The sequence below is a fragment of the Panthera leo genome, chromosome A3, assembly GCF_018350215.1.
Source record: "Panthera leo isolate Ple1 chromosome A3, P.leo_Ple1_pat1.1, whole genome shotgun sequence".
In the NCBI taxonomy this organism is placed as follows: domain Eukaryota; kingdom Metazoa; phylum Chordata; class Mammalia; order Carnivora; family Felidae; genus Panthera; species Panthera leo.
Window position 1 is genome coordinate 83,683,971 of NC_056681.1, and position 19,505 is coordinate 83,703,475.

Below are 19,505 nucleotides of genomic sequence, written 5' to 3' on the forward strand. Positions count from 1 at the left end.
TCAAAACTTTAGTTTGCCCATAGAAGATACAGAATGTCTTTGTAAAGGGTCTAGGTTGTAGTGGGGTTCGGGTAAGCAGGGTAAAATGCTTTGTTGTAAACTTTAAACCTAAACATCTCAATGGGTTAGTATGTCTGCTTACACTCCAAGAAACTCCTTCTCACATCCTTAAAAGGCAAGCTACTGAGGAGGGACAGTTTGAGGGGATGTTGTTTTTAATTCTGGGGTAAATAAGGCCTGAACCTCCCCACTCCTTCCCTGGGTGACTTAGGGTCACTCCGTCCACAGGAAGTTGATGCAAAAGGCAGGACTTGTTTATTTGTTTGGGGGTTGATTGGAGAAAAGCAAAGCCTGTGAGACCCCAGCACCATCACCACCAAATACAAGCTCTCCTGGCTTGTTTCTTCCTGCTGTGTGGAGGGGTCTTCCACAGGTCAGTAAGCTCCCTGCCTGCTGCTGTCCTCCAGGGGTCCAGTGATGGAATCAGCGTGGGAGCCGGGAAGGAGGGAGAAGCCAGTACACAGCCCCCACACTCACACACCACCATCAACTGCACACACAGCTGCTTCAGACAGGAGACTGACCTCCGGCGATCTTAAGAAAGAAGAGTAAGAAAGCCTTCTTGTGTAGTTGTGAATTTTAAGTGTTGCGAGATATAAATTAAAAAAGAGAACTTTAAGACATGCAGAAGAGAAAGAGAAGAAATTGAATAGGTCGCTTCACCTTTCTTAGTCTCCTCTTTCTCATCTGCGAAATGGGCAAATGGAACTAAATGCTTAGCCCTAACGTTCTCCAGTACTCTATGGTGGAAAGGGGGCTGCAAAAAGTGGGCCCAAGGCAGAGCAATCACCTCACCGTACCTGTGATGGTGACAGGCACTTCCTAGAGCAGGATGGTCATTTCTGGGATGGCTAAAGGGACATGGTGACAGAGCACGGGAGCATTTACCTCTGGCCTTAGTTCCCACCCCTACACACGCGCGCACACACACACACACACACACACACACACACACACACCTTTTCTTTTTCCCCAAGGGAATTGTTTGTAACTGAACAAGTGAAAGCAGCAAACAGCTCTGCGGAACTATTTAGGAAAGTCGATATGCAATTATGCAGAAGTCTATGATAAGGCTCCCTCGGAAGCTGAAAGCGAGAATTAAGGGCGCGTTTCGGGCGCGTTTCTCCTTCGCAGTGGAGGCTGGTGTGGGGAGGCGGACACGACCCGTTCAGGTTCCATGTCGGTCGGTTTCCCCGACTCTGTCTCTGCTTCTGCCGCTTTCTATCTCCTCTCCCTCTCTCCTAGTCTCTGTCACTGCCACTCTGCGCCTCTCTCCCTTCCTCCGGGTCTCCCATCGTTTCCCGCACCCCCGCCCCTCCCCCGCCCCCTCCCCTCCCCGGGCGCGGGTCCCCCACCTCTCGCCCAGGTGTGAGCGCCCGCGCGGGCACACAGAGCGGGCCGCGCTGCCCCGGGAGGCCACCAGGGCCCGGCGGTGACTTCGGATCCACCCGGCGGCTGCTGGAACCCCGGAGAAGGAACCGCTTCAATCCGCACACGGTGATCCGCGGCCTCCAATCCCATTAGCGCACCTGAAATAATAACCGCGGCCACAAACGCGGACTTGTTCCAGCCCCTGCGAAGGAAGGGGCCCGCCGCGGCCTCAGGGGGCACGGGGGCCGGGGTCCCCAAAGGCTCCCGCATCCCAAACAGACTTGCAGCGCACATTTGGCCTCGGAGGAAGAAGCGGGAGAAGGGCGGCACCCCGGGGAAGAGCCGTCCAGGAGCGGGGGCCAGAGGCTTCCGGAACTGCATTAAAGGGGCGAGGGGTGGGATGAGCCGGGGTCCTCCAGTCCAGATGCGGAAAGGCGCCCTTGGGTGCTGAGCCCGCAGAAGCGGAAGACAGAGGCCGGGGCCCCGAGCCGCGGCGCGCGGGTCTGCGGGTCCTCGCGCTCCCGCTCCGCCTGACACCCCCCCGCCGCCCAGGCCTGACCCACTCGCTCCGGCAGAAGCTAAGGCGAACCCCAAAGAGAAGGTGGGACGGCAGAGTCCAAAATGGCGGGGGAGGAGGACCCTGGCAGGAGAGGGGGGCCTTTTCACCCTTTGCTTTTTCCAGATGGTTCGAGGTCCCCGGGGAACAGGTTCTCCCAAACCCCTCCCCCTAGGCCGCCACCCCTGCGTCAAGCCAGGTGTGAGCAGAGGCCGCGGCCGCCACCCCCAGGAAGCGTACCTTGCAGGGTCCCCCACCCAGCCCGGGGAGTCCGTGCGCCCGGGGGTGCAGGCAGGCCCGGGGCTCTGGGTGGCTGGGGGCGCGGGGACCAGCCTGCGTTGCAGGGCGCCGTGGGGACCTGCCACCTCAACACACACAGGTGACAGGGCAGCCCTGCTGAGGACTCCGCGGTGAAAGGACACCGCTCGACAGAGAGTCCCGGAAGTGGCCGCCGACCTGCCAGTAAATGAAGTTATCCTGATGAGTTCGCAAGAAGGGGCGTCTCTCAGGGCTGTGGACTCCGCTGCGAAACGATTTGTTTGCGGCTTATACGTCCACTTCTGCCATTAGTTATAAGCTTTCAAACTGGCCCTTTCTTGCAGAAACCCCCTGGAAAGAATTATGCTTTTTAGCAAGCATAACCATAGTCTGATTTTAATTAAAAACAAAACAAAAAGACAAGGAAGGATGATATTTATTTTTCATTTTTAAATAAGGGCACGAAGAGTACGTTTTCAGATATTCACAAGTGAATCACTGCTCAGCAGGCGTCCTTGGGCTTCTTGTTCTTTCCTTCTGTGTTTTCCAGGCTACTGGAATTCTTTCTGAACTGCAGGAAGCCTTCGATGTTTTTCTTATTCGTTAGATAAGTCAGTGAAATGTTAAAATATTTATTTATGAATAATCAGGGTTTTTTTGTGTTTTGTTGTTGTTGTTGGTTTTTTGTTTTTGTTTTGTTTTGTTTTGCCTGAAGGTTTTTTGCAAAATATGTCCCTTTATCCAGCCGAACATGGATGCTAGTCAAGACCATTCTGGCTCATCCTGTTATTTGAAAGGTAAATGTTTGCCTTTGGTGACTAGAGCACTTTCCCCAGACCTCTCACAGCACTCGGCTGTTTAAAATACATCAACTGTGATTGGTTCTTGTAAGAATTATCTATGTTTTCTAGCGATTGTGGGTAGGGTGGTGGTTGTCCTTGTTGTTTTAATCTGGACCAATGGCTCCACATAGCATCTCATAAAGTAATAATCTGTCACATAGTTCAGTTGATTATGCTAAAGCTTAAAAGATACCCATCGCCACACCACCACCCCCTCCATCTGGGTAGCACAATTGAAACCATCCTGTTCTGTCACACTGCAGTGCAAGAAATCTCACTGCTTTAAGTAGGCAACGTCAGTTCAGGTTCTCTGATATATCTATATTTAATACAATATTTTAAAGTCATTCTGACATAGTGCCACATCAAAATGTATATTTGAAGTAGATCATTGAAATATATTTATGCATCAATAAAATGTCCTAAAGCTGTCTCCTTTTCACTCTTCAATTTTTATTAAAGGCACCCTAATAACTAGTCATGTGCTAGTAGTTTTTATTAAAATGCATTAAAGAATTTTTAACTTCAGAAAAGCAGATGAACAGTTGCAAGAGCCCTGCACCCAAGTTTATGTCTCTTCCACCAAAACCGTCTTGAGTTCTCTGCATTTTATTGGTGTTGGGTTTTGTTTATTTGTTTCTTAAGTCACAAAATAACCTCTCTAAGGTAATTATTATTCAGAAACTATGTCAATATCAAACAGGTCAAAGTTAGCTTCAAGATTTTTTTTTGTACAAAGCTTCCAGAATGCTAGGGCTCCATAAATATTTTTTTTTAATCATGACCAAAATATATACAATATTTCTTAAATGTTTAATAGATCATCAAACAGCCTCTGCTACATAAAGGCATCTGACTATGAATTTCACCCACTTTCTCCCACATGTGGTCTCCAAGTGAAAACACTGAAGTTTCACATTTTCATTCAAGATTGCCAAAAAGAACGGCACTAAAAGTTTTCTAATTACCAGTTTCATTTCCCCTCTTCCTCAAAGTACAATTCTTGATTACTGAACATCATGTTTCAAATTCCAAGAGTTAATTTGTACATCTTCGATTATCTAGGCAGTAGATATATTTTTACCTTGACTGTCAAGCGAATGCACACTCAGAGCGAAGCAAACCACCAATATTGTTTTTCAGAGATGCTAAACTTGTCCTATCATCTTTTCTTTCTATTCCCAAGCCAACTTTGTGTACTCAGACACGTATATAGTTGTATTAAATACAGCCTTTTGCCTTAGTCAAGTCCTTTAGGTGTGCCAGGGCTTAATATAAGGTCCTAAACTTGGATATGAAAACATAGATGTGATTAGACCACAAAACCTGTCCCATCAGTCTAGGTTGGGTCCTGTTATCCTCTCCTACGACTTACTAGCACCAAATCATACTCTCTTGCCACTACCTCCTCCCCCTCCCCCAATACTGGACTAGAAAAGTTTGTCATAGAGGCTGTAGTTTTTCCATTGTCCAGTAGACGGCACAAAAGATCAAGCCTTCAGAAGCTGAAAAATCCACCAAGGCTGTTTTATTTGGTTGAAGTATGTTTGAGAGTCCTGTTCATTTTAAACAGCCAACCAGCCAGTATTGTATCTGTGAAGCAGAGAAGTATCTCAAAACTTAAGATAACTCACCAAGGTTTTAAAACGTAGTGATATGAAAAAAGTTTTGTATATCTGCTCGACAAAATGCTGCTTCAGATAATGCACCACTGTTATAAATGCGGAGCTTGAAGGTTGAGAAATTTGTCATTTCAAAGTTACCTTTAAAGAAATTATACTGAGAGAAATTATAAGACATTTCATTTTTAATTATCTTTGAATTGATAAAATATTTACTCTCCGAACCTTCAGAAGTCCTATATTGGACTTTTGCATGAGGCATCTGTGCTTTTTATTAAACTTAACACAAAACTCAGACCAGAAAATCGAGCATTGTATTTCAAATGAGCTTACGTATACACGCATATATAGTATGTGGTAGAGAAGGGGAAGGAGTTTTCTAAGTTTTGTTGTGAGTAGCTTTGGGGGAATATTGGAGGATGAAACCATTAGAAATAACTTAGTTGAAAGCTCACATCTTCTAAAGCAATGTGTGTCTTTGGCTAATATTTATATTTTACTAAAAGGCTTCTATTTCCCTTTTTCATTCTACAGCCGCTCCTTATGTAGAAGTTGGGGGGGGAGGGTAAAGTGTGGGCTAATAACTCATTTCCCAGTTAATTTTATTAAGAATTTATAGCACTGTTTAGAAAGTTTTAAGACAACCATAAATTTTATTAGGAATATTTTATTAAGCCCTCCATTTAATTAATAAAAGACCTCTATAACTTCTGAAAATGTCAGAGCTAGTAATTATGTTAACCAGTGTAATTTTTCCCCCTCTGGAGACCAAAGCATTTTAATGATTTGAAATAGAAAGGTAGTAATGAAAACAACTCTCCCCCTACTTAAAAAAAAATTTTTTTTTCTTAACTTTTGCATTATCCAGTTAGAATATAGTGACTTAGGTATTTTCCCCACAATGGTTGGAGAGCCTGAACTGACCTCTCATTGACTTCTGAACTGGACCCAGACATTGTTTTCTGAAGCAAAATGCAGTAAACAAATCTCCGAGGTCTTCTAGCCCAGATGGCTTTGGGGCACATGATTAACGTCTTCCCTAATCCGCTCAGTTAACCCCCTTTCACATCACCTGACCAGGTTCCCCCTTTTATAGACCTCTAAATAGTTTATTTCACTTTTCTCAGAGCTATTCATTAGCTTTGACTTCTTGGTACCTCTCTCATATCACATCCAGGCTCTTATCTCAAGCATTCCTCTATTATCTCTACTAGATTTTAAATCCATTTTCTTCAAACTGTCTTTCCCTCCTCCTATTTCTGTTTTTTGAAATGCAAATGTTAATGTGAAGGGTTGAGATGCAGACTATGAATGTTCTTGAAGGACAAACCCCAAGCCTCCGTACCACAGGACAACCTAAGGAGTAATCACAACATTTTAACAGGCATCTTAAAGTTAGGTGGCAGATGATAAACTCTTATCATTCTGTGAACACAGCTGCCAAACTCAATTGATTAACAGTCTTTTGTTTATTCTGGGCTGGCAAATACACACACATTTTACCTTAAGAGATGCCTCTTTAATTTCTGAGGGTTTTGGAGCTGACTCATCAGTGTGAACTTTGGGGACAAAAGCCTAATTCAGGATATATGTCTTTTCAGAGACACAATCCCTTATAGGAGAACAGAAAATTAGAGGGGAGTGCTCAAAAAGGACTGTACCAACATCGGAAAGGGGCACCACTTGCTTTAAATGCCTCCTTGCTAGGAAGGTCTAAACAATAGAGACCTAGGCCCCAGCCTGCCCCTTTAAAGTCTTAGCTCTCTATCTTTGGGAAGATGTTGTGGGATGTTTAGAGTAAGCTGAGGATGGAAGGCACATGTCTCGAGAGCTACGGGCAAGTGCCAGAACCCTTCACCAGGCCAAGTTTTTGCAAAATAAATGTGCTATTACTTCAAAAAGGAAGTATCTGAAATAAGTTAGGGATAGGTGCTATCACAGAACAGGTATAAATATCAGTAGTAGTTTACTAAGATACCTAGAACTATCCCTTTGCCTTTTCCTTTTAATAGATGATTAATTGCTGCCTTGCTAAAGGAGGGGTTTTTTTTATGGCTACTATATTACAACTCTAGACTTCCTCTGTGCAATTTCTCTCAGCAAGCCCCAACTGTAATAACTGTTTGCTAATTGTAAAATCCTTATCCAGAATGAGGTTTGGGCAAACAATTTGTACTACTGTAATTACATTGTAAAAGTGTTTTAGTCCCTTGATTGTCCAGAATCAATCTTATAAAGACCTAGGAGTAGCATTAGGTTAGCAGTTATAAATGGAAAAGGGGTGGGGGGAGAAGAAAGAAGACACTTTTTAAAACTATAAAGAGTTTATTTAAGACAACAAACACAAACTATCTCTTTCTTTGAGGAAAACCTGTGTGTAGGTAATTGAAAGTACTTTTATGGTAACCTGACACATCATGGTTGAAGCTCACAATAGTTTTCCAACTGCTTTGAAGTTTTTGGTTATGTTTGAAAAGGAGTGACTTACCTGAACCTTCTTTTTTCATCTCTGCTAGAAAACAAATTTACCAAAAAGCAACAATACAAAATAAACTCCATTGTCAAAGAAATCTTTACCAAAACTGGCCTTTTCCAAATTTGAAAACATGGCCGCAGAGTTGAGGTAACTCCAAACCGGTTACTTAAGCCTTTGCTGGAGAGCCCCTAAGGACTCTTAAAGACGATGATCATCGAAATGTATTTCGCAGTAAATTTCCCTCCGTTAAATTATACTTACACCATTTCCCTCGCAGTTCATTTAAGGATCATAAACGTAGATGTACCCATCTCGAGGTTTGGCTTGACCCCCCCCCCTTATGTCCCTCCCCTACAGCCAGCCGCGCCGAAGCCTGGCCTGCTGGACTGCAGTGGTCACACGTCCGCGTGCAGCCGTCGGAAGGCGCAGGTGAGGGCCAAAGCCGCCTGGGGTTCGGAGAGGGCTTGCAGGCTGCCGGCCCAGTTTGGTCCTCCCGGTAATTGGAAAAGGATTGCGTTGCCTGGCCCAGCCAGCGCAGCTTCCCGCGAACTAAACAGAGAAATCGCCTTCCGGAGACCGGGAGGTTCCATCTTGGCCTGAAGTTCGGTTTCCAAGTTCATGTTGGGGCGAGCGGGGTGGGGGTGGGAGTGTCAGGCAAAGGCGTAAAGAAGCTGGTAATTCACCTGGATCCCCTCGGCTTTGACACGCGGCCTGCTTTAACCTCCTGCGTAATGTACCGGGGTGTCGGTACCCAAAAACTTTACCCACGTTTGCGATGGAAAAAAGTTAAAGATCCTAAAGTTGGGGGGGGGGGGGGGGAGAAAGGGAGGGAGAGAAAGGAAGAAAGAAGAGAGATGCAAATGATGCGGATCCTAGGATGTTTTTTAAACAGTCGGAGCTCTTTCAAGGCAAAGTGTATCTGAAGGCTTCGGGTGAATGTGTCAGCCCTTTATGTGCACACGGGGGGAGTGCGGTGTCGGCGTTGGGGAGGTGTGCGGGAGGCTGGGAAGGCTGAGCTGCTTCGGCTTTATGAAAACTCCACTATGGGGGGGGGGGGGACTGGGCGTTGACTCCTGCTAAGTACTAAAGGAATAGACATCGCTCAGCGAGGCTACGTGTGCTGGAGGGAACCTGATTCCAGATATATGTTCTGATGCTTGCCCAGTGTCTCTGGCTTCTTGAAAGCCCACTTAACAAAAACTTGAGTCCTACCTCTCAAACTGATGCAAATTCTCTTTTAGTTTGCGCATTTAGAGTTAGCCTCAATACATTTGAGAGCTCCTAGCCTTGTCCAAACAACCTCTCCAGATACGAGCCCCCTAATCTTTCTCAAAACTCTTTCTCTTATCTACACCCCCCTTTGGGATGAGGGTTCGGTCCGCAGCTGGCGAAGTGGGATGGGGGGTGGGGGCGATGGGAACTAGCGGCCGACGGCTTTGGAGGAGTCAGCCTTTTGGCCACCATCAGGGCGGGAATCGGGACTGGCAGTTTGCATTCCCGGCAGATCGAAGCTCCCTGCTGATCGATTATTTGATAATTGATTTTCCCCGCAGCCAATGCGCGGCCGCCTTGGCAGGAGCGCCCCCTGATTGGCCGAGCCCTCCTCCACGGCTGCCTACCGAGATTTGGGTGAGCTCATTTTCCAGTCGACCGCAGGGGGAGTTTTCTGTGAGGTTTCAGCTGGAGGGAGGAAAAAAAAATCCTGCTCCGAGCCGAGCGAGCTGCGAGCCTTGCTCGAGGATGTGAGGTTTCCAACCCGCTGGTTGAGCTGCTGTGGCTGAGCCATCTCGGCATATAGAGCCGGGCGCGCAGAAAAATAAAAACGAAAATAACACCACTAAATACAATAATAAAAGGCAAGCTTAGAGTGGGAGAATAAGGAGAGGATTTCGTTGCTGTGCTGTTGTTGTTGTTGTTGTTGTTGTTGTCGTTGTTGTCGTTGTTGTTGTTAAGCCAGAGAATAGGTATTTGAAGGGAGAAAGTTAAAATCAGTGGCTGGTTGGAGCCTCTGAGTTGTGGGTAGGGGCAGGTTTTTGTCTGAAATCTCAGCTCCCGAAGTGAATTTCTTTTTCTTTGGCACTGGGAGTTTTCCCTGAGCCGGGTTGGGGACAGGAAAGCGGGGTGAGGAGAAGAAGGGCTGGGGAGGAGAGCGCGGAGCTTCGCGGGGCAAACGAGCTTGGGGAGCAGGGTCCCTCCAGGCCCGAGCACTGCCGAGGCCGGAGCCCCTCGGCGCTTCGAAGACAAAGGCGGCGCGGCCGGAGCCGGAGCCGAGCGCGCTGACCCTGCTGCGCCGCGCCCTGGGCGCACAGCTGCCTCTCCCAGAGAGGGTCGGAGAAACAGCCTGCTTCCCCGAGTCTCCCTGGCCCGGGCTCCACCCGCGAGGTCTGGGCTGCTCCGAGCCCGCGTCGGGTTTCGTTTTCCGGCGATCATAAATAGCTTCGTGTTTGTAAACAGGCGCTGGGGGCACATTCCCGGCTCTCAGCTCATTGTTCCCTCCTTTCCTCTCCCACTTCGCGCAGGACGCCGGGGCTGGGGCTGGGGGCCTCCGGGGCTAGGAGGTGGAGGGCGGGGGTGTCCAGATCCCAAAGTGAGAAAATGCAAGCATTTCCTTTCCTTGGGCCGGGTGTCCACCTCTGACAGCAACTCTAAGCTGGAGCTGCAGAAAGCCCCAGCCTTCTTCACCCCACGTTCTCGGGACTCAGCAGAGCCTTTCCAAGCCTTGCTCCTGCTCAGTCTTCTGTCTCCCCGTTTGACTTTTCTACTTGGGGTGGTCCGTCCTGAGAATCCAATACTTTCTGCATTAGCCCCCTCTGCCCCCGAAAAAACTGGCAGACCCCAATAATTTCGAGGAAAGTCATGAAGTCTGTGCTCAGAGCCCTGTGCAAAATAACTCCTGCTGCTGCCTGCCCGGCGTTTATTCCCAATTTATTTCAAGAGAGTCGGCTTTGGGGAGAGAGTCTGGAGGGGGAGGGAGAGAAAAGAATACGGAAAATAAAGGCTGCGGCCGGGGGCTGCTGCCCGCGTTTGTGCGCGTGTGCCCTGGGTGTGTGTGTGTTTGTGCCTGGGCGTGCGATTTAATGGAGCGTCTCTCTGCCTCTCCAGTGCGGCCAGAGCTCGCTTCGCGCACCCACCCCTGCCGAGGATCCTACTTGCTGCAGCCCAATGCATTGTGTAAGACGCGACCTGTTATGGCCACCACTACTTCCGGGTTCTAGCATTCTGGTCGGAATCCACCTCTCCGCCTGTGCAACACACACTTTACACACGCACGGGGACTGCAAGCGGGCAGCATCGATCGTGGCTCCTTTAAGACAAACTCAGACAGACATTTTTTTTAACCCTCCTCCTCTAATCTCCCTCCAGTGCAGCAGTTGCAAAGAGGGAGAGAGAGAGAGAGAGAAAGAGAAAGAGAGAGCGAGCGAGAGAAGAGAGAAACTGATTAGGAATTAGGACTGATTCAAGGGAAGCGAGCGCTAGGGCTTTGTGCATTTGAATATTAACATTTGAGGTGTTCTGACCAGAAGAAGACAGAGCGGATGATCATTCATTCACCACGTTGACAACCTCGCCTGTGATTGACAGCCGGAGTGGCAGAAAGCCATGAGATTTGGTAGTTGGGTCTGAGGGGCGCTCTTTTTTTTTTTTAAACTGATTTTTTGGGGGAGAGAAGATCTGCTTTTTTTTTTTTTTTTTTTCTTTTTGCCCCCGCTGCTGTCTTGGAAACGGAGCGCTTTTATGCTCAGTGACTCGGGCGCTTTGCTTCAGGTCCCGTAGACCGAAGATCTGGGACCAGTAGCTCACGTTGCTGGAGACGTTAAGGGATTTTTCGTCGTGCTTTACATTTTTTTTTTCCGGGGGAGTTTGCTTATTTGTTTCTTTTCACACTGGCCTTAAAGAGGATATATTAGAAGTTGAAGTAGGAAGGGAGCCAGGGAGGCCGATGGCGCAAAGGGTACGTATTAAAAAACAATTGTGGAACTCAAATGTGAGATTAAATTGAAACGTGGCCGAAAGACACTGCTAAAAAGTTTCCTTTTTTCTCTGTATTTTTGAATGAGGCTCCTAAAGCCGTGGCCTAAAGCGAGAGAATTTATTCAGTGCATTTGTAGACTTATGTATGTTACATGTAATTAATTCAAGTAATCAAGTTTTCTATAGAATCCTAACCAGCAGCTATCTAAATAAAAATACAAGCTCAGGCAATCATCTGTTTAAAAAACAAAAACAAAAGGCGCTAGATACCTAATGCTATAAAGTGAGTGGTTCAGGGAGCAGAAGTTTAAAGCTATTTTTAAAGTAAAATAAGCAGCTAGAAACTTCTGATGTGTTACTGCTTATGCTCATCTTTTAATATCATTAGAAGTATTTAGCTTTTTTTAAGCAAATAACTTTGTCATCGTGTAATGGCTTTTGGGGTCGGAAAACATCTTTTAAAAGTGATTTTAATGTGCATGGATTTTTATAAAAGGTAATACTTGGAAAGTTTTTGTTAGAAAAGCCCTTCACTAATTGGATACTAAGCACACAGCGACTCACTTTAAAAATGCAATACTAATTTCCCCAATATTCCTATTTGAATGGAAATGTAGTGAGAGTCAAGTGAGACAATGACAACCCAACTGAGGTAGTTTCTTAAAAGACAGGGGGGTCTACAGAAAGCCTTCCCTGCATAATTTGCATCCTGGCCCTCAAAGCCCTGTTTGCAAAAGAAAGTTACTAGGCTGACACATTCTTCTTCACTCCTTTGGTTCAGGCAAATGTCAGCGTTCTTCCAAACTATTTTCACACCTCTGGCTTTAAGGACATGAAAGTGGCAGTTCCTCTTTTCTTTGAAAATCATTTCACTCTCCGTGCCTCCAATTCTTGGGAAAAGAACTTGCCTGGGATGAAGCAATGAGAAAAATCTAAATAGCTAAATTTTGCACCCCAAAATAATGACAATCAATATGAAAGTAGTTTTTCTGAAGAAAGAAGATAGGGGTTGTACGTGCATTTGCTTTTGAATTTACACCTGATGAGTTACATTTGCCTCATTGACTTTTAGTCTGGGGGAAAAGTTCTTAACAGTGGAGAAAACAGAATAACTGCTCCAACTATAGATTTCCTTTAACTTTGAGGGAAAATTGCCCAATTCTAAATTCAGCTCTAATGAACATGAAAAACTACCTTTCTCTGAGTTTCACTTATGAGAAGGCCAGTTAGTTTTGTGTAATCTAGCAGAGTTTGTCTTGGAAAGCAAAGGAAATGCAGGGTCTTGCAGGACTGCCTTAACCCCACGCTGGCAGAGAAATAAAATGAGAAGCCTGTCTGAATTCATGTGCTTAGCTTAGCTGTTCCCATCGTAACTTTTTTTTTTTTTTTTTTTTAATTCCCCCTGATGGGAAGGGGCTGTGAAACTAGGCGGGTTTGCTGCACTGTCCTGGCACGTTTTATTATTGTGATTTTGAATTTCCTCCTCTAGAGACATGCACGTTTTACCTTCCGCCCTCTGGGAAAATGCCTCCCTTTCTTTCCTTCTTTCTTCCCTCCTTCCTTGCCAAAGGATCCTGAATTTCTGAACTAGTTGATAGGGACACAAGTTAGGGCAAGACCATTCATCTCAGCCGAGACTCAGAGAATCCTAGGATTTTTACTTTAGAAATTATTTTTAAAATAAAAACCCTCAACTTGAGAGATGCAAGGCCACTGAATTCTGGGTTGAAGGATCCAGCTGGACTGACATTATATAAGCTCCATGCCCTGCCGGTTCCCCATTTGCCGGCCTGGCCTTCTGAACCTTGTTTTCTCCTGTTTGTCATGCAGTACGACGATTTACCCCATTACGGGGGCATGGATGGAGTAGGCATCCCCTCCACGATGTATGGGGACCCGCATGCGGCCAGGTCCATGCAGCCGGTCCACCACCTGAACCACGGGCCTCCTCTGCACTCGCATCAGTACCCGCACACAGCTCACACCAACGCCATGGCCCCCAGCATGGGTTCCTCCGTCAATGACGCTTTAAAGAGAGATAAAGATGCCATTTATGGGTAGGTACGACGGGCAGCAGGTTAAGTGGTAGAGACGCGATGTTTCCTCTGTTTCCCTGTGCCTTTGGTAAAAGGAAAGCCAGAGCTCTGTGGATTGGAGGTACATTATTCGGTAACTTTTCATTCGCATTGCATGGAGGATTTGGGAAGGCGGCCTGCCGTCCCGGACGCCCCCCATCTCCACACACGCTCCGCGCTTGCCCAGCGTCCAGCTCCGCCGAGGCCGTGCCGGCGAAGGGGTCGCCCTGCAGGAGGAGTTGCCAAAGGTCCTTCGTCCCCTCTCACACCCTGGTTCTGTAGTTCAGCGGGTTGGAGTCCTCGCTTGCTGGGCTTCGCTGGGAGAGCGTTGGGGATTTCTAAATGTAGGCGCCTTTGTGTTGGAACGAAACTTTTAGTTTAAGGGAAAATCTTTTAAGCCACTGATTGTTCTGACTTGCTAAGTTTACTCAGCAACCTTATGCTGGCTCGGCCGCCGCACAATAAAAATCAAGGGAGGACAGTTGCAGGTCAGGCAAGGGGGAACATGCTTTGCATTTAGGGAGTTTGACCACCGTAGGCAAGGAGAGAGCTCGCTCTGAATTGTTATAGACATCAAGAAACTTCTAGCCGGTTTAGTACTTTGTGTTCAAAGGCGAAGCCTGAAGGATCTGGAAGTAGGTGTGGGGTGCTGTCAGGCCAATGTGGTTTTCAGACTGTGGTTTACACCGTATTCTCCCAGGCCAGTCGATTAGACCCTGGGCTGGTAAAATCTTTCCAAAGTCACTTGTGCCTACTGTGTGCTCATGAATTTGGGGACCTCTTTTTACTTTGCAGCAACTTTTATTTCTATTTATGTCTTCTTTTGAAAATATCCGGCAACCCCGACCCTCCCCAGCTGCGAACCCTTTCTGCTTTATCTCCTGGTCCCTTGTGCGATGGGCCGGTTGAAATCCCAGCGTTCTCTCCGCAGCGTTAACTGCAAATGGCTTAGGCTCCAGGACAGAACATTTGGGGAAGCTTTGAAAAGGACCCCAAACTGTTAAATTTCCGGCTGGGCTGTGAGAGCTAATAAAAGACTTGAGACACCTCCTTGAGCATTAGGAGAAGCTTTTTTTTTTTTTTTTTTTCTTTTATGGGTTGAGATAAGCGACATCTAGGCCCCTGGAAATACTAGCTGCTTTGCCATTCCGTAGAGACAAAAATGAAAGGCTTTACCGCAGGGACATTTGAAGGAACTTTTCTTTTGCGGGTAGTGGGGGCCATTGACTAAGGGAGAGACATGTGCAGGGAGCTGTGGAGGAGGCTTCCTGCTCTCCGAGGGCCGCGGGGTCCGGGATCGGTAGGCGCAGCCCGCTGACAGTCGGCCCGCAGCCACAGAGGTCCCTTCCCCAAGTTAGCTGAGCGCCTGCCACCGAGGTCCCCCGAGTCTTGGGCTCCGCGAGGCTGCCTTGGAGGAACCCACTTGCACGAGCCCTCCCGACCCCTGCGCCCAGCGCCTTTCTCCTCCACCAGGTCCTAGATGTGCAGCGGAGGGACGAGGGCTTGTCGGGGTGGGAAACTTAATTCAAAATGGCTGCTGGAACCGCTTGGGTTTTATTCTTAGCAAATGTTACCAATTTCTCCGGCCAGATAGGCTGAACCGACCCTCAGATAAGGTCCCTGGCTTAGGGCCTCCGGTTTCGGAGGCCTAGGAGGAAGGGGAGGCGAGCAGTCACCTGGGGGCGGGGAGGGGGGAGGAAAAAAGTAGATGACAAAATCAGAGAGAGGGTCCCTGCCTCGAGCTCCTCTGGCTGTTTTTCTTGGGCGCCTTTTTCACTGACTCCGGACTAACCATTGTGTTGTTTGTGACTGTTGTATTTTCTTGCAGACACCCCCTCTTCCCTCTCTTAGCACTGATTTTTGAGAAATGTGAATTAGCTACTTGTACCCCCCGCGAGCCGGGGGTGGCGGGCGGGGACGTCTGCTCGTCAGAGTCATTCAATGAAGATATAGCCGTGTTCGCCAAACAGGTCAGCAAAATATATGTTTAAAAAGTAAAGAAAAAAGAAAAAAGAAAGAAAGAGAAACTCCCTCCCCCATCCAGCACATTTTCAAAAGTAACCAGCAAATTAGTCCACCCTAAGCCATGCCTGTGACATCTACCCTAGGGTTTTCTTCCTATATGAGTGTCTGCGGACGACTCAAAATCACCCATAGGCTTTCCAACTCACGCTCCAAAACCTAACGCAGAAAGCCCACTCTATAAAATAAAATCACAAACCCTACACGCTGTAGCCGCCTTGGTCTTGGCGAGCAGGGCAGCGTCCTCTAGAAGCGTACTTTTGCTGGTGGAAGAAACCCTGAGCCCTGGGCTTGTTGTTGGCTTATTTGATTCACATTGAAGTGTTTCTGCGAGGGATGCACTCGGTGTCACTGAGTCCTTCCCGGAGGTTACATCTTGCCCCCGACAGTGTAATGAGGCAAGAAACCAGGAAAGCGACCAGATTTCAAATGTTCTTTCTCCCCCCCCCTCCCCCTTCTCACTTGTATTTAGATTCGCGCAGAAAAACCTCTATTTTCTTCTAATCCAGAACTGGATAACTTGGTAAGAGCGGACCCCTACCTCCCCACCCCCATCTCCCCTCCCCCCAAGCCACCAGCTTTGCTTTAAAGAGCCCCAAGGTTTCTAGACGGGTCTTCCCGTAGCTGCAAGGCGGCTGCAAACGTTTCTGTCCACGGACAAGTGGTCCCGGGCAAGATCCCGGGGAAATAAATTCATCTCGAGAGGGGCCGGGCAAGCCCGCGCGGGGAAACGCGAGCTTTTGTTTTTTATGACAGCCGGGCAGCACAGCTCTAATCAGCGCTGGGATTTATCTCCGGGCTTGTCAGCGTATGTGCTTAAACTTTGCGGACTTCCCAGCCCTCAAAGTCGCGTCACGAGGGCAGCAACTGGGCAAGAGCCCCCAAACCACCAGTATGCCTGAAAGGTGTGAGGAAAGCAGCAGAAAGTTTGCAGTGTGAAAAGCCACAACTGGGGGACTGTTTGGAATATTTTCCGTGCACTCCTTACTTGGAAACATCTAGTCCAGGGATGTGGCCCTTTCGGTGGGGTGGGGCCAGTGGGGCTGAGAAAGGGAAGAGCCATGGGGGAGGAGAGTGTTTATGATCCCTACTTAGATGCTTTGTTGTTGTTTTAGCTATTTTTTTTCTCCTTAAGAAATATAAACCTCTAGATGGTACCCAGTCACTGCTATTAACTTTTAGTGTTATTGCCATAAATCAAAATAACTCTATTTACTGGGGGGGGGGGGTAGGCTGGAGATGCTAGAGCTGTGACAGCCAATTTTCTGCAAACTAGGAATAGGGTGCTCATTCTTTTTGTATCTTTGCAGATGATTCAAGCCATACAAGTATTAAGGTTTCATCTGTTGGAATTAGAGAAGGTAATTTCTCTAGCCTCTTTTCCTTTTGCTTTCCCCTCACCCCCAAACTCAAGGGGGTGGGGTGGGGTGGGGTGGGGGGGAGGTTCTGAATGGCTGAAGTTCAGGCTTCTGAGACATTTGCATAAATGTCTTTCTTTCTGGTAATTAGTGTCAAGGCCAATCTTAGCGTCCATTTCTCTTTGCGGTTTAATTACAATTTCAGCCACTAAAACCGGCATCTCAAATGCCCTAGCCTTGTATTCATTCTTAATACTTTGCTAGCTTTGTATAAATAGTTGCAATTCTATGCATCTCCCTTGATGTTTAGAATGCTGTTGTGAGTTTGGTTCACAGGTTATACCTTTGTGATCTCTTCTCTTCCTCTTCCCCCTCTTCTTTGCTACCTCTGGGTGGGTGGGAGGGGGGTTTTGTTTAGTTTTAGTGAGTTTCTGGAAGACAGTCTGAGAGCAGCGGCAGGTCAGACACAGAGGAGAGGTGGAGGGGGAGGAGGAGGAGTGGGCAGGGAGTCTGGAGGAGGTGGTGGGGGAGGCACATTAAACCTTTTTCAGAGACAAAGCAGAGTTGATAGTTGTGTCAATTTCTTGAATCTGTGAATCCTGCACACACCCCACCTTCACACTCAAGAAAGGGTGTGGGATAACATGATTTTGCTAGCTGTTCTATAAATCTCAGCAATAAAAACTTAATGCATTGTAATTCAAACTAACATTAAATTGCAAGCACACTGGGGTTTCTTGTGAGTTTTTGCATGTCAGTGATGCCTGGGGCCTGTAAGACTGCTCCACTTATACCTAAATATTTCGAAGCATTCTTTTTCCTTTTTCCTTTTTTTTTTTTTTTTTTTTTTGATCAGTTTGATACCTTTTCGTGGCTGTAGGGGTTTTTTTTTTTCATATCATGAGTACTGGCAATTTGATTTTCTTCTATTTTTTTAAAGTGTCCTAAAATATGCTTTTTTCAGGTAGAATCCCTAATTACAAATGTTATCAGGACTTGGGCTATCAAACATATACCCTATACCACCACAGTACTGGTCTTTGGAGATATATAGATATATATAGGGAGAAAGATATATAGATATAGATATTGATATGTATATACACCCACATATATAGTAATATATGTCTTCATATATTACATATATATATATATATATATATATATATATATATATATATATATATATATATATCTTCACATTTTTCTCTCAGACACACTGGAAAAGGACTTATGATAAAGTAAGTGGATGAAATTAAATAGTTTACCTTAAATGTCACCCACACAGGTCACCTCTCTAATGGCCACAGCCCTGGGAGCAGATGAATTTAACACGGGTGTTGAATATGTTGTAGCCTGTGAATCATCTTGTCACTGTCAATTTTCTGGGATATCTCTATTTTGCAAGAAAAGAAAGTTATTCCTAATTCTGGATGCGTCTGGGGGTCTCTGGAGGACAATTGCTCTGTGTTTCCCTATTTGGAAGTTTGGATCTCACAAGGGGGGTGGATTGCACTTGTCAATGTCATTTATGCACTCCTGATTATATTTCCATTTTTTTATTTCTGTCATAATGTAGGTACACGAATTATGTGACAATTTCTGCCACCGGTATATTAGCTGTTTGAAAGGGAAAATGCCTATCGATTTGGTGATAGACGATAGAGAAGGAGGATCAAAATCAGACAGTGAAGATATAACAAGATCAGCAAATCTAACCGACCAGGTATGCGTTTTTCAATTTCAACATCCCTGGGAAAAAAAAATCTGTATGCATATTGCTTGCTGGGTCACTACCACCTCCTTTTATTATTTGCATATGATTAAGTCCCTTTTAGATACATTTCCATCGAAATGAAAATTTTTGAATAATGTGGCTATTATTGCTTCATTAAGGCTGGCTCTGGGATTCGACCTGGAGAGATGAGCTTGTAAAAGCTTTGCCTGCAAACTTGACCTGTTTCTTGTCGCTTTTAATTTTTGTCTTTATTTTATTTACCCTGTATAATAATGGGAGTGTTAACTGCCAGTGACCGCCTGATTGCAGGGCTGTGTTCTGGAGCGTTTTTTCCCCCTTCTATTTCGAAGAAAAGGAAAGGGTAGGGTCTGCTTATTTCTTATTTTATTAGGAATAAACCCAAGATAGGTGGTCTAAGAGAGACAGCGAGGGTTTGAAATCTAGCAAATGCTGGCTATTTTCTCCCTGTCTATACGGTTCATTAGCCTGTCTTGTCAGTTTTCCTCGGCCGAACGCTTCTAGACCTCACTGAACATTGCTTTGTGCGGTGCTCGCTGCAAGCTCGCCCATTTTATTGTACTTAGTAGAAAAAATAAGACCAGGCCGAGGTTATAAAAACAGATAAATATGGACGTTTCTCTTCCTCCTTTCCACTCATCCTCCAGCTGGTAGTGCACTGGGCCCTGTGGGTTGGCAGCTTTTGGAAGCGTCAAGGGCACCCCGGGAAACTCCCTCGGTGTGGCCGTGGGGGACCTCGCGCCGCCTTCGCTCTCCACTGCCAGCCTTTGCTTGCTTCGCCCCCTCCTCTCTGGTCCTCCCTGCAGGCCCTTCTTCCGCTGCGTTGCTAAGTGGGGACGACTTTTATTTGGAATTGCTGGGGGGGGTGGTTCTCTCCCTCTCTCAACCCAGCACCACTGTTTGCTCCCAGTCTCTCCCTCTCCTGTCGCTGCGTCTCTGGATTGGCCCAAAGAAGTTGCAAAAATGCAATGAAAGTGAAAACCTGAGGAGCGGGTGAGATGAAACGGGCTCAGAACAGCTCTCCGTTGCGAATTGCTGCAACGCGAATAGAGATTTGGGTTGCGGGTCTCCTCTGGCCTCTCCATAAATGAGTGAAGGCCCAGAGTCGTTTCTCTTTCTGACTTGGCACGTGAGTTC

At 46.7% G+C, this 19,505-nt stretch overlaps 1 protein-coding gene across 2 annotated transcripts in view; it reads left to right on the plus strand.

Moving 5' to 3' along the window:
• The first annotated feature begins 10,007 nt into the window (after positions 1 to 10,007).
• The window catches only part of MEIS1 (Meis homeobox 1), a 137,733-nt gene continuing 128,235 nt past the window's right edge, over positions 10,008 to 19,505 (plus strand). The window contains exons 1-6 of one of the 2 annotated variants that reach the window (XM_042932485.1): positions 10,008 to 11,137; positions 12,988 to 13,214; positions 15,061 to 15,202; positions 15,727 to 15,777; positions 16,565 to 16,615; positions 18,192 to 18,338. In XM_042932485.1, coding sequence (XP_042788419.1) covers positions 11,126 to 11,137; positions 12,988 to 13,214; positions 15,061 to 15,202; positions 15,727 to 15,777; positions 16,565 to 16,615; positions 18,192 to 18,338 — 630 coding nt within the window. In that variant the 5' untranslated portion in view covers positions 10,008 to 11,125. The remainder of the gene's footprint in view (positions 11,138 to 12,987; positions 13,215 to 15,060; positions 15,203 to 15,726; positions 15,778 to 16,564; positions 16,616 to 18,191; positions 18,339 to 19,505) is intronic. The other variant, XM_042932484.1, reaches the window with a different exon arrangement.